At 38.8% G+C, this 11,002-nt stretch overlaps 1 protein-coding gene across 3 annotated transcripts; it reads right to left on the bottom strand.

Moving 5' to 3' along the window:
* On the bottom strand, positions 1–10,392 carry LOC143849791 (uncharacterized). Of its 3 annotated transcripts, none has more exons than XM_077358988.1 (3): positions 9,662–10,392; positions 1,859–2,013; positions 1–1,766 (listed from the first exon to the last, which is right to left on the bottom strand). In XM_077358988.1, the coding sequence occupies exons 2-3, from the start codon at positions 2,004–2,006 to the stop codon at positions 481–483; spliced, it is 1,434 nt and encodes a 477-aa protein (XP_077215103.1). In that variant the 5' UTR covers positions 2,007–2,013; positions 9,662–10,392; the 3' UTR covers positions 1–480. The 3 variants fall into 3 exon arrangements, with proteins under 3 accessions (XP_077215103.1, XP_077215101.1, XP_077215102.1); XM_077358986.1 differs by having other exon boundaries at positions 1–1,775; XM_077358987.1 differs by having other exon boundaries at positions 1–1,775; positions 1,859–2,025.
* Between the last annotated feature and the right edge of the window lie 610 nt (positions 10,393–11,002).

Below are 11,002 nucleotides of genomic sequence, written 5' to 3' on the forward strand. Positions count from 1 at the left end.
TAACATAAAAAAAAAGCACATTTAAGAATAGGAATTGTCTTCAACACTAGACTTCAATAGAGAGATGAAATGTGCCTTCAATTAGACACTACATCCCATCCCCTTTATAAAACTTCCAAACACATCCTCTTCCCAAGAGAGATTTCCCAAGAGAAAAAATGGAGGGTTGCCCTAAAAGGTTGCAGGAGTGAATTCACAAATAGCAGATTCCATGAGAGTAACTTGAAAAACTCATGGAAACCAACCCCACCATAATAGAGCTTGAACTACATTTTACAATGAAAGCAGAACTTCCATCTTCCACTGCAAATGTACAAGGAAATTGGACAGCCCTATGCTCAAAGAAAGAATACCCTCGCCAACATACCTGACTAACACTAGAATCAGATACCTTTGGTGGTTAAGAGAAACTCGCCTCACTACCAAGATGAGATAGGTTGCAAGGAAGGGATAGCCCTCGCTGAGGTGAAATATTCCAGCTTAGCTGACACTCAGATCATTCCTTGACTCACTGTTATTCCAGGCTTCGTCCCCAAACACTTCTTGAATCACATTGCATGTAGGTAAGAAGTCAACATCTTTCTTTGGGCCAGTGAGAAATTGAACATCCCAAACTTTCGCATCATAAGGCTCCAAGGTGTATCCATGATCAACCACGGCACCAAAACTGTCGTTTCTGTAGTCATGGTACACACGTTTATGGTCTGTCTCAATTTGACTCTCTTGTGTCGCAGCCACATCAGAAGATGTGCATGAGTCCTCCATGCCATGATGATGATGATCAACAACGCCATCATGATGATGATGATGATGATGATGATGATGCTCATCATCATCATCATGGTTATCCTCCTCGTGGGAATCATCATTATAAACACCATCTTGATCAGGAAGAGATTCCACCACAGAATCCTCATCATCTTCTGTCACCGCAAACTCATCACCATCGTCACTTCCTTGCCACTCATCATTGTCGCTGTCGATATTCATTGGGTCCAACCTGTTCTGCTCAGCCCTTCTCCTAAGCATAAAGACATTGAAATAGTAACTGACAAGGTCATTCTTGGTTTTGGAAGGGAAGGCCATTGAGAGATGATCCCAGAAGTTCTTGCCCAGTGATGCGGGATTTGAGAACACAACTTCTTGGAACACCTGTTCGTCTTCTTCGCTCCATTTTTCAGATACATCCTCTCCCATGTTGCAGAATCCCAACTCCACAAATCTCTCCTGCCCAAGCATTCCCCTTAGTTTTTCTCTTGCCTCCATCACATGTAGTCTCACACATCTAATCGAGCCCTCGTCCAAGCACCTACAATCAGTTCTACCATGCCCAACTTTTGGGCCATCAGGAGCTGATGAGTCAGCATCAGGCATTGGAATGATGCAAGTCCCCATGAACTTCTCCCCATTGTTGCCATAGTTCATGGTATTGTGTAAGGCACATATTGGAACATCTGCTTGATGATCTGGTCCAATAGAAACAAGTTTCCGAGGAGGAAAATCAAAATGAATTGAATAGATATCCTCCGACAGTGTTAATGCCCTTGAAGGGTGGTCATGCTCAAATAAACTGGCGGAACAGGATATCTGTAATGCTGGCTCTGACCTGAAATCTCCTTCACTACTGCTGCTTGTTACCCATGACAAGCTGGAGACACTGCTAAAACCACTGCTATCAATATCTTTTTCACCAGCAACAGAGAGTTCCGCAATGTTGTAGTTTACAAGCCTATCCCCACCTTGAGATTTGTTCAAGCATTCTTCACCTTCACCGACTTTGTATCAGAATTTGGTCAGGCTATGAAGATAGATCAAACAACCATTTTCTATAATAACGATACATTTAACCTTTTTTTACCTGAAGGGTGAGGTTTCTCAGGGAAACCATTAGATATTCCTACAAATGGAGCCAGATGCCTGCTGAAATCCAATTGTCTTGGCTGCTTATAAGAAAGTTGGCATGACTCATCATCACTGAAAGTCCGCTTGTTTTGCTTAAATACCATGTTTGACCTGTAACAGAAGCTATTAAAGAGTAATTAATAATCACCATGATTTATGTTATCAATCATCCCACAGCTTGCAGAAACAAGGACCAATCAAGCCATATATATCAAAGGGAAGTAACGGAGTTCTGTTGGCTGAAGCTCAAACACGGATTAGAAAAAAAAAAAAACTTTACATGAGATTGAAATAGGGCAGTTATAATCATGATTCCCAACCATGCATATATTCCAGAGAAATGAATGTCGGCAAAATAGAGATAATGTAACCAAGAAGACAAACCAAAGATTTGTGTTGAGCAATACAAAAACACAAATTGCCATGTTTTTTTTTTTTGAATTGTAGACACACTGCCATGTTCCACCATGAGGATTTTTATTTCAACAGGACCCTTCTTATATAGCTAGTATAGTTCAAATTGCAGCGAAATTTAAATCTCAGTGACCATTTGAAAAAAAAAGAAGCAAGGGCCCTAAAAAGTGAAATTTAAAATGTGTATATGGTTGAGGAAGCGATACGGGAGAAGCATGTGGAAAAACACCCAAGCATGGTTTTAAATTTCGGCTGAAATATTTCAGATTTAACCAAGGCCCAAACGAAATTTACATGAAATCGATTTTTTACAAGATTTCAGCGAAATTTCGCCAAAGCTTTAAAAATTTCTACCAAAATTTTATGATTTCCATCTAAATCTTCACTAAGAAGCAATATGGTAAGCGGACAAGAAGCACAACGGAAGCAATATGAGAAATGAAAGTGCGGTCGGCAACACAGTGAGGTTGTGTTCCTTAACACTGCTCCGCAGCACTTTTGCGCCTTTTCAATGCAGAGAGTAAAAAATTGAAAAAAAAAAAAACAGAGAGAATGGAGTGATTTCGTCAACCCCGACCCGTTCAAATCTCCCTGTATTCAAGTTTGGGAGCCCCGCATAGGGGCCTCCTCAAGCTTAATCTTGATGGTCTAGTCTTGAAACCCGGGTCCGGCCGATATTGGGGGAGTTCTTAGGGATGAAGAAGGTGTAGTGAGGTGGGCTTTTGCAGGGGGGCTATTGGAGTCGCCAACTCTAATGAGGCGAAGGTGCGGGCAGTTCATCAAGGTATAAAATTTCTATTAGGGGAAGATTTTAATCGAGTGGTGGTGAAAGGCAATTCATTAAATGTGGTTCGTTGGTTATCTGGCACTCACAATTCTCCTTAGCGGTTTGCGGACTTCTTTAACGAGATTATGGATATCGTGGGCAGTGCCTCTATCTCCTTCTATCACATTAGAAGATCGGCCAACGAAGTGGAGTATAACCTCTCTAGGAGAGGGATTTTATGAGTCCTTTGAACAATATAATGTTCTTCCTCGACTTTTCATGGTGTCTGTCTCTATAAGTATAGTCTTCTGCTCTTTTCTTTGTTAACTATCCCTTCTTGTATTATTTGACCCTCTCGGTCCTTTTAAAGAATTCTTTTTACCTCTACAGAAAATGACGTGTTATTTTATGCTCAACATGGACTAGACGTGGGGGTAAGAGACAACACTTTTCTTTGACATTATAGAAATAGAGTAGATGGATGCTTCAACAAATCATACTAGATGTGATGAACGCATAAAGAGTAGATGTCCACTATAGAGTATTAGAGATTGTTCTTATCGTCTACGGTATCTTGGCCAAGAGTCTGTGATGTAGGATGGTCTTGCTATTCCTTGAGCTTTTCTACTTTTTGAGTTTTCTTGGGGAAGAAGTTAGAAGTTTCTAGAGTTTCCAGACTAATCATGATTTCTAGGCTATTCTTTAGTTTCTAGAGTATTCTTGTCTTTCTATTTTGTATGCCATTAGGGCCTATAATAATAGGGTGTGAGAAGTGTATTAATCATCTTGGAATTGAAAAAACTTAAGTTCTTATTTTCTCTTGTGGATTCAAGAGTGTTTTCCATTAAAGAAGATGGTGTTCTTCATCTTCCGCACGCCTCCGCCGCGTCAAAGTGGTATCAGAGCAGGCGAAGATTCCTGCGGCTTCCATCGAAAGTTCAGTTTTCCAGGACTTTCTTCAACCTCCATCGATTAAGATCAGTCTTCCTGATTCGCAAAGGATTGATCAGGGAGAGCATGAGCCCATGCGTTGTACCAGTCTTGTTAACACCTAAGAAGGATGGAAGCTGGTGCATGTGTATCGACAGTCGGACCATTAATAAGATCACTGTGAAGTATAGGTTCCCTATACCACGATTGGACGACTTGCTAAATATGTTACACGGATCGACTGTGTTTTCCAAGTTGGACCTGCAAAGCGGTTATCACCAGATCAGGATTAGACTGGGTGACGAGTGGAAGACCGCTTTCAAGACTAAGGACGGTCTATATGAATGGCTAGTAATGCCGTTCAGTCTTTCTAATGCGCCCAGTACCTTCATGAGGCTGATGAACCAAGTTCTTAAGCAGTTTATTGGACGGTTCGTGGTGGTATATTTTGATGACATCCTGATCTATAGTCGTAATGATGAGGAAAATGTTGGTCACCTCAGACAGGTACTTCTCACCCTCAAAGAGAATCAACTTTACTTAAATCTCAAAAAGTGTGGTTTCATGACAGATAAGCTATTATTTTTGGGATACGTTGTGAGTTCTACGGGCATCCAAGCAGATGAGGAAAAGGTAAGGGCCATCCGAGAATGGCCTACACCTAAGACTATCAATGAAGTACGGAGTTTTCATGGGCTGCCGACTTTCTATTGTCAGTTTGTGAGAAATTTCAGCACCATTGTAGCACCAATCACAAACTGCATGAAGAAAGGAAAATTCCAATGGACTGAAGCAGCAGAACAAAGCTTTGCAATAATCAAAGAGACGTTATCCTCTGCCCCTGTTCTAGCCCTACCGAGCTTTGAAAAGTTGTTTGAGGTGGAGTGTGACGCGTCGTATGTTGGTATTGGGGCTGTCCTTTCTCAAGAAGGAAGACCTGTATCTTTCTACAGTGAGAAGTTAAGTGATGCGCGCAAAAAGTGGTTGACATATGAGTTAGAGCTTTATGCAGTCATCCAAGCTCTACAACATTGGAAGCACTATCTCATACAACGCAAGTTCATTCTTTAGACGGATCACCAAGCTTTGAAATATATTAATAGCCAAAATAATGTGAATCGTATGCATGCCTGTTGGATATCATTTCAACAAGAATTCACCTGTGTTTTGAAGCACAAATCTGGTCAGCAAAATAAAGTAGCTGATGCGCTTAGCAGGAGAGCTTCGTTATTGGTTTACCATGAGTAATGAAGTTGTGGGGTTCGAATAACTCAAGGAATTATATGCTGAAGATGATGATTTCAAGGATGTGTGGGCTAGGTGTCTGATTTCGCCGATTGAGGATATGCACATACATGATGGTTTTCTCTTTAAGGAAAATCGATTGTGTATTCCAAAGTGTTCATTACGTGATCGCATCATCCTAGAGCTACATGGAGGTGGATTGGCTGGACATCTAGGTCGTGACAAAAGTATTGCTCTTGTAGAAGAGAGGTACTGTTGGCCTCAGTTGAAGAGAGATGTTGGAAGAGTAGTACAAAGATGCCATATTTGCCATCCAAGGGGACATCTCAAAATACTGGTCTTTATACCCCCTTGCCAGTACTAGAGGCACCTTGGGAGGACTTATCGATGGACTTTGTGTTGGGTCTTCCGCGGACTCAACGAGGCATGGACTCGGTGTTTGTAATTGTTGACAGGTTCTCTAAGATGGCACACTATGTTCCGTGCAAGAAGACGATGGATGCAACAAATATATCCAATCTCTTCTTCAAGGAGGTTGTGCGCTTGCATGGTGTTCCAAAGACAATCACCTCAGATCGTGACACAAAGTTCTTAAGTCATTTCTGGAGGACATTATGGAAGCGATTTGATATACTACCTTACAGTACAATAGTGCGTATCATCCACAAACAGACGGCCATACATAGGTAGTGAATCGTACTTTGGGGAATATCATCCGATGTTTGTCTTCAGATAAGCCCAAGCAGTGGGATTTTTCTTTTGCTCAAGCTGAGTTTGCTTTCAACAATATGATGAACCGCTCTACGGGCAAATCTCCTTTCGAGATCGTGTATGGACGTGCACCAAAACATACATTAGACCTAGTATTATTACCAAAGCTTCCAGGAATGAGTGTTGCTGCTGATAAAATGGCTGAGAGGATTGTGACCGTACATGCCGATGTTCAGAAAAAGTTGCAAGAAGCTAATGCCAAGTACAAGAAGGATGCTGATCAGCATAGGCGTTTGAAAGTAGTGTTTAAAAACTCGTTGACTCGGCTCGGAACTCGGCCGAGTCAACGCGGGATGGTGGTGACCGCGTCATGGAGTTACAGACTCGGGCAAGTCCGCGCCATCTCGGTCGAGTTCATACCTAGTCAAACAAGAATCCATCCTTTTATTGGATGTGATCGACTTTGGCAACCATTTTTGCCCATCCATGGACCATGACTCCTCGGACCTTTAATCTTTCCAAATACTGCTTGTTATTCAAAAGAAAAAAAGTTCTCTGTAAAAAAAATCATACCTATAAATTTGGGTCAATGTTGATTCTCATTCAATCTGTGCAAAAGCTCGACAACCTTTGTTTTATCATCAAACCATTTTTGCTAGTAGGTTACTGATTATCTGAAAGATTGGTGTTAATGTCTCATTTATGGTGTTGCTACTTGGTTTATGTTCTACTGTTTCTTGTTTCACAAATGGTTGGTTTTTGTTTCTCAAGGTAAGAAGAAGACGATGACCTAAGACCAGAAAGTTATACCTTTATTTGTTTAAAAAACAAATAATGGTTAAAAGGTGTTTGAAATCTTAGCCGTTGGATTAACATATGCAAAACCCAAAATTTCTATGGATGGAAAATGAAATTTAGAAGGTATAGATATGATATGTTATATTCGCCCCTTTGTTACGTGAGACAGCCCCATGTATTATAAAAGAGTAGTAAGAAATACAGCAGAGGAGGCTGTCCTTAGTAAAAATAAGGGTAGAATATATCACTTCTATTGTCCTTTATTATGGCAGACACAACTAGAGAAATAGATAGAGTGATAAAGCTAGCTATATGACAGCTAGTATGTTGTCTTGTCTTAAAGCTGGCATCTCTCTCTCTCTCTCTCTCTCTCTCTCTCTCTCTCTCTCTCCTGCCAAATTTAACACTTTTTCCATTTGTTAATACTGCAGTGCCCTATTTTGATAATGCCACCCCAAAGTTTGTCTTCACATTCGAATTTGAATTTGATAGTGCATCGAGTATTGTAAATTAGTAATAGTCATGTGCTGATATCATTTGGCTAAAAGTTTCTTAAAAAAGAGTTATATTGCCCATACCATAGGATGATCCAAACTGTCCATTTGATGGGTCACACCAAGGGCTAGAATCATCCTATTGAAATGTTTTATTAGGCACAACTTGTTTATGTTGTGGCCCATCAAAAGGACGGTTTAGATCATTGGATCATCCTATGTTGTGTGTATCCGGTCTCCTAACTTATACCAATTGTTTTTTTTTTTAAGTTAGATAAATCTTTTACTAAAAAAATCTATATTCTGTAAGATAATCAATCTGACTAACATTCACTAAAGTAGTCAATTCATTAAAATTAACTAAAAGAAGTTACATAAATCCTTTTCTTTTTCATTTATTATTTATAAAAATTACAACTCATCCGACTTAGCCGCATCAACCGCGTTCTCAGCCGCCTCAACCGTGTTCCGCGTCGAGTAGACAAGGATTTTCTCTGGCCGCGTTCCGCGTCGCATCCGCATTTTTAAACACTGTTTGAAAGTATTTAAAGAAGGCGATAAAGTGATGATTCATTTAAGAAAAGAGCGTTTTCCAGTGAGGACATACAATAAGCTAAAGAACAAGAAGATTGGTCCCTACCAAATAGTCCAGAAGATTAATGACAATGCATATGTTATAGATCTTCCAAAAGACAAGGCAATTTCGCGAACCTTCAATGTTGCAAATCTATTCGAGTACCATGAGCCAGATCCAGATAATAACTCGAGGGCGAGTTTCTTTTCAAGTGGAGGGGATATGATGTAGGATGGTCTTGCTATTCCTTGAGCTTTTCTATTTTTGAGTTTACTTGGGGAAGAAGTTAGAAGTTTCTATAGTTTCTAGACTGATCTTGATTTCTAGGCTATTCTTTAGTTTCTAGAGTATTCTTGTCTTTCTATTTTGTATGCCATTAGGGCCTATAAATATAGGGTGTGAGAAGTGTATTAGTCATCTTGGAATTGAATAAAGTTAAGTTCTTATTTTCTCTTGTGGATTCAAGAGTGTTTTCCATTAAAGAAGATGGTGTTCTTCTTCTGTAAGTTGAAGACGGTGTTCTTCATCTTTCGCACGCCTCCGCCGCGTCAGTCTGGCATTGGATAGTGGCATTTAAGACTTACAAATTGTCATTTATGATGCTTTAGTTTATATCACTTGGTCACTCTATAGTTTGGGGGGTCTTGACTGACACGTAATCTAAAATTCTATGCTTATTAATAATCATTTAGTATGAAGTATTCAGATATTTCTTGTTTTCTTCATTAGGTTCCAGTTGCTACTTTATTTAGTTGATTATGATACCTGATTACATTTATAGTTCAATAGTTCAGGTATTTTTAAAAAATTTATCATATTTTAGATTATGTTACAGAAAGTGTTGAGACTTACGCCTTTTGCCACTAAAAGCCTTGACACAAACAAAATGTCAATAATTTCTAAATAATGACCACACTTGCAATGTAAGATTTCATAAATATAATTGGCACATCGAGCAATCAATCCAACATACATTAAACTGTCCAGAGAAGGCAACCCTGCAATCAAAAAAACTCACATTCAACAACATAGGAAGAACTAAACTTCCATTATTTCAATGCTGCATCCTTTTTCCTTTGTATGGTGAATTAGAATCATAAATAAGCTGTCATTAATATAACAAATAGCATTTTTCAGCCAAATAAATTCAAGAAAAAAACTACAGCAAAGATGGTTACTACATTCAAGAACCCCATTCAAACACAAAGTAAAACACTGTATGACCCTCTAAAAAATTAGTAAAGTATTCCCAAGCCACTCTTCCCTTCCATACTGAATTATCACTTTGTACAATAAAGATTAAGTACATAAACAAACTGCTTCCTATACATCCAAATAAATGAAAGAACAGGGCTATCATGGAAGATGATTATTGAAAGTAAGACACCAGTATTGACAAACTCCCTCCTGCTACCGTTTACGTATGAGTGCGCGCGCGCGCACTATATGTATGGAAATGTTATCAGCACAACCATATTTAGATATTTGCACAAACCCAGCTGTATTTTCTTCTTTAATTCTGGTGAGAGCTTTTTAGGAAATGTAATAACCTTTTGAATGCCCTTTAAATACTAAAAGACAAGACGGTTTGTCAAAATATCAAAATATGGTTGTGCTGATATCATCTCTCTACATACACACACATATTTATGAATGGACAGGTGTATTGCAGAAAGACATAAGAACCCAAATGCAGAAATTTAGAAAGATAACTTTGCCTAGCCTAATTTGAGAAGGTATCAAATTGAAGAAATAGAGTATTCGTCAAACCATAATCTCAACTAAAACAGCATAAAAATCATTTAAATATCAGGAGGTGGTGCTTACCTCCGAAGAGCCTTCCAACTTTTGAAAAAAAATAGATGGAACACAGAAAAATCAAAGATCAATAAAACCCTAACCCTAAATCCTGAAATTTAAGCAAACAAACGCCAATTAACAAGAGATCAAAAGGGTGAAACGTCTATTAAGGATAAAGTGTGCTATTCCCCCAAGAAAATTCAACCAAATCGGGCAAGACGAGAATTTTACGAAACCCTAACCCTAGAATTACGAGAATTCAGCGGAATCAACAAAACAACGACCGATCCAAATAGGGAAAGATTGCCAAAGAATATTAATAGCTATTTCCAGACAAGAATTACGGATCGATGTTACGCATGCGAGTTTCGAAAACCCTAGCCCTACAAACCCAAAACGATCGCGAAAAAACACGAAATTTCAAGCAATTCGAAGAGGGGAAAGAGAAATGATGGAACAAAGATTTAATCAACCTAAAAGATCTACCGATCGGGGATCAAAATAAAAAAATTAAAAAAAACTGGTATTCTTGCAAACCCTAACCCTAGAATCGCGAAAAGGGAACGGCCTCAGACAAAATTAAGATCAATCGGTAGAGGGGAAAAAGGGCGATCGGGGTGAAGGTTGATTCGAAGATCTGGTAGGTTGAATTTGAGGAGAATCGAGATGGAGATCTGAGAAATTTTGAAAAGGGTGGGAAGACAGAAAAACAAAAAAAAAGGGGTAAAGCCAGAGATCGTTGTTTTTTGTATTCGTGCGAAACCATTTTCACACGAAGATTCTTAGCCCCATTTATAATTACCAAAACAACCCTAGTTATTTCCAAATATTACATTATTTTAAAAGCTTCCTTTTTTACTAGTGCAGGGACTTTATTGTACATAGAGATCTCGGATCTAAACGTTTGCCTGGCATACAAGTGGAACTTTGTAAGAAGATCAACACCATCCAAATTGTGGGGCCCACTGTTGATTGAAGATACATAAGAAATTGTACAGGTGGAGTGTGATCCTAACCATCCGATGAAAGGATTTTTAATTGTTTCATTTAGGCCATTGTTTGGTGGGGCCCACAATAGATGGCCCAAATCAAACACTCCTAACCATCCAATTAAAATGCCTTATAAATGTGAAAATTTCTTTATAGTTATTAAAATATCTGATACATGTAAATTTCTCTATAGATAATATAAATACATTATAGATGTAAATTTCTTTATAGCTATTTAATATTTTACATTTTTAAGCTCGGGCTCTGTTTTTACCTCATAAAATTTAGTCATAAAAGCATATATTTTATATGGGACTTGCTAACGTCCATCGTAGATCGTCTGTTGCATGTCAGATGAGCCACCTCATGAATGAAGAC

The sequence above is a fragment of the Tasmannia lanceolata genome, unplaced genomic scaffold (assembly GCF_043159265.1).
Source record: "Tasmannia lanceolata isolate RefF3 unplaced genomic scaffold, GAP_Taslan_0.1 ptg000018l, whole genome shotgun sequence".
NCBI classification, from domain to species: domain Eukaryota; kingdom Viridiplantae; phylum Streptophyta; class Magnoliopsida; order Canellales; family Winteraceae; genus Tasmannia; species Tasmannia lanceolata.

Bases quoted from the DNA above. Each gene is read 5' to 3' on its own strand.
- LOC143849791 (XM_077358986.1), bottom strand. From the start codon at position 2,006: ATGGTATTTAAGCAAAACAAGCGGACTTTCAGTGATGATGAGTCATGC. The intron at 1,776-1,858 runs GTAAAAAAAGGT...TCTGATACAAAG, and splicing joins TGAGAAACCTCACCCTTCAG to TCGGTGAAGGTGAAGAATGC.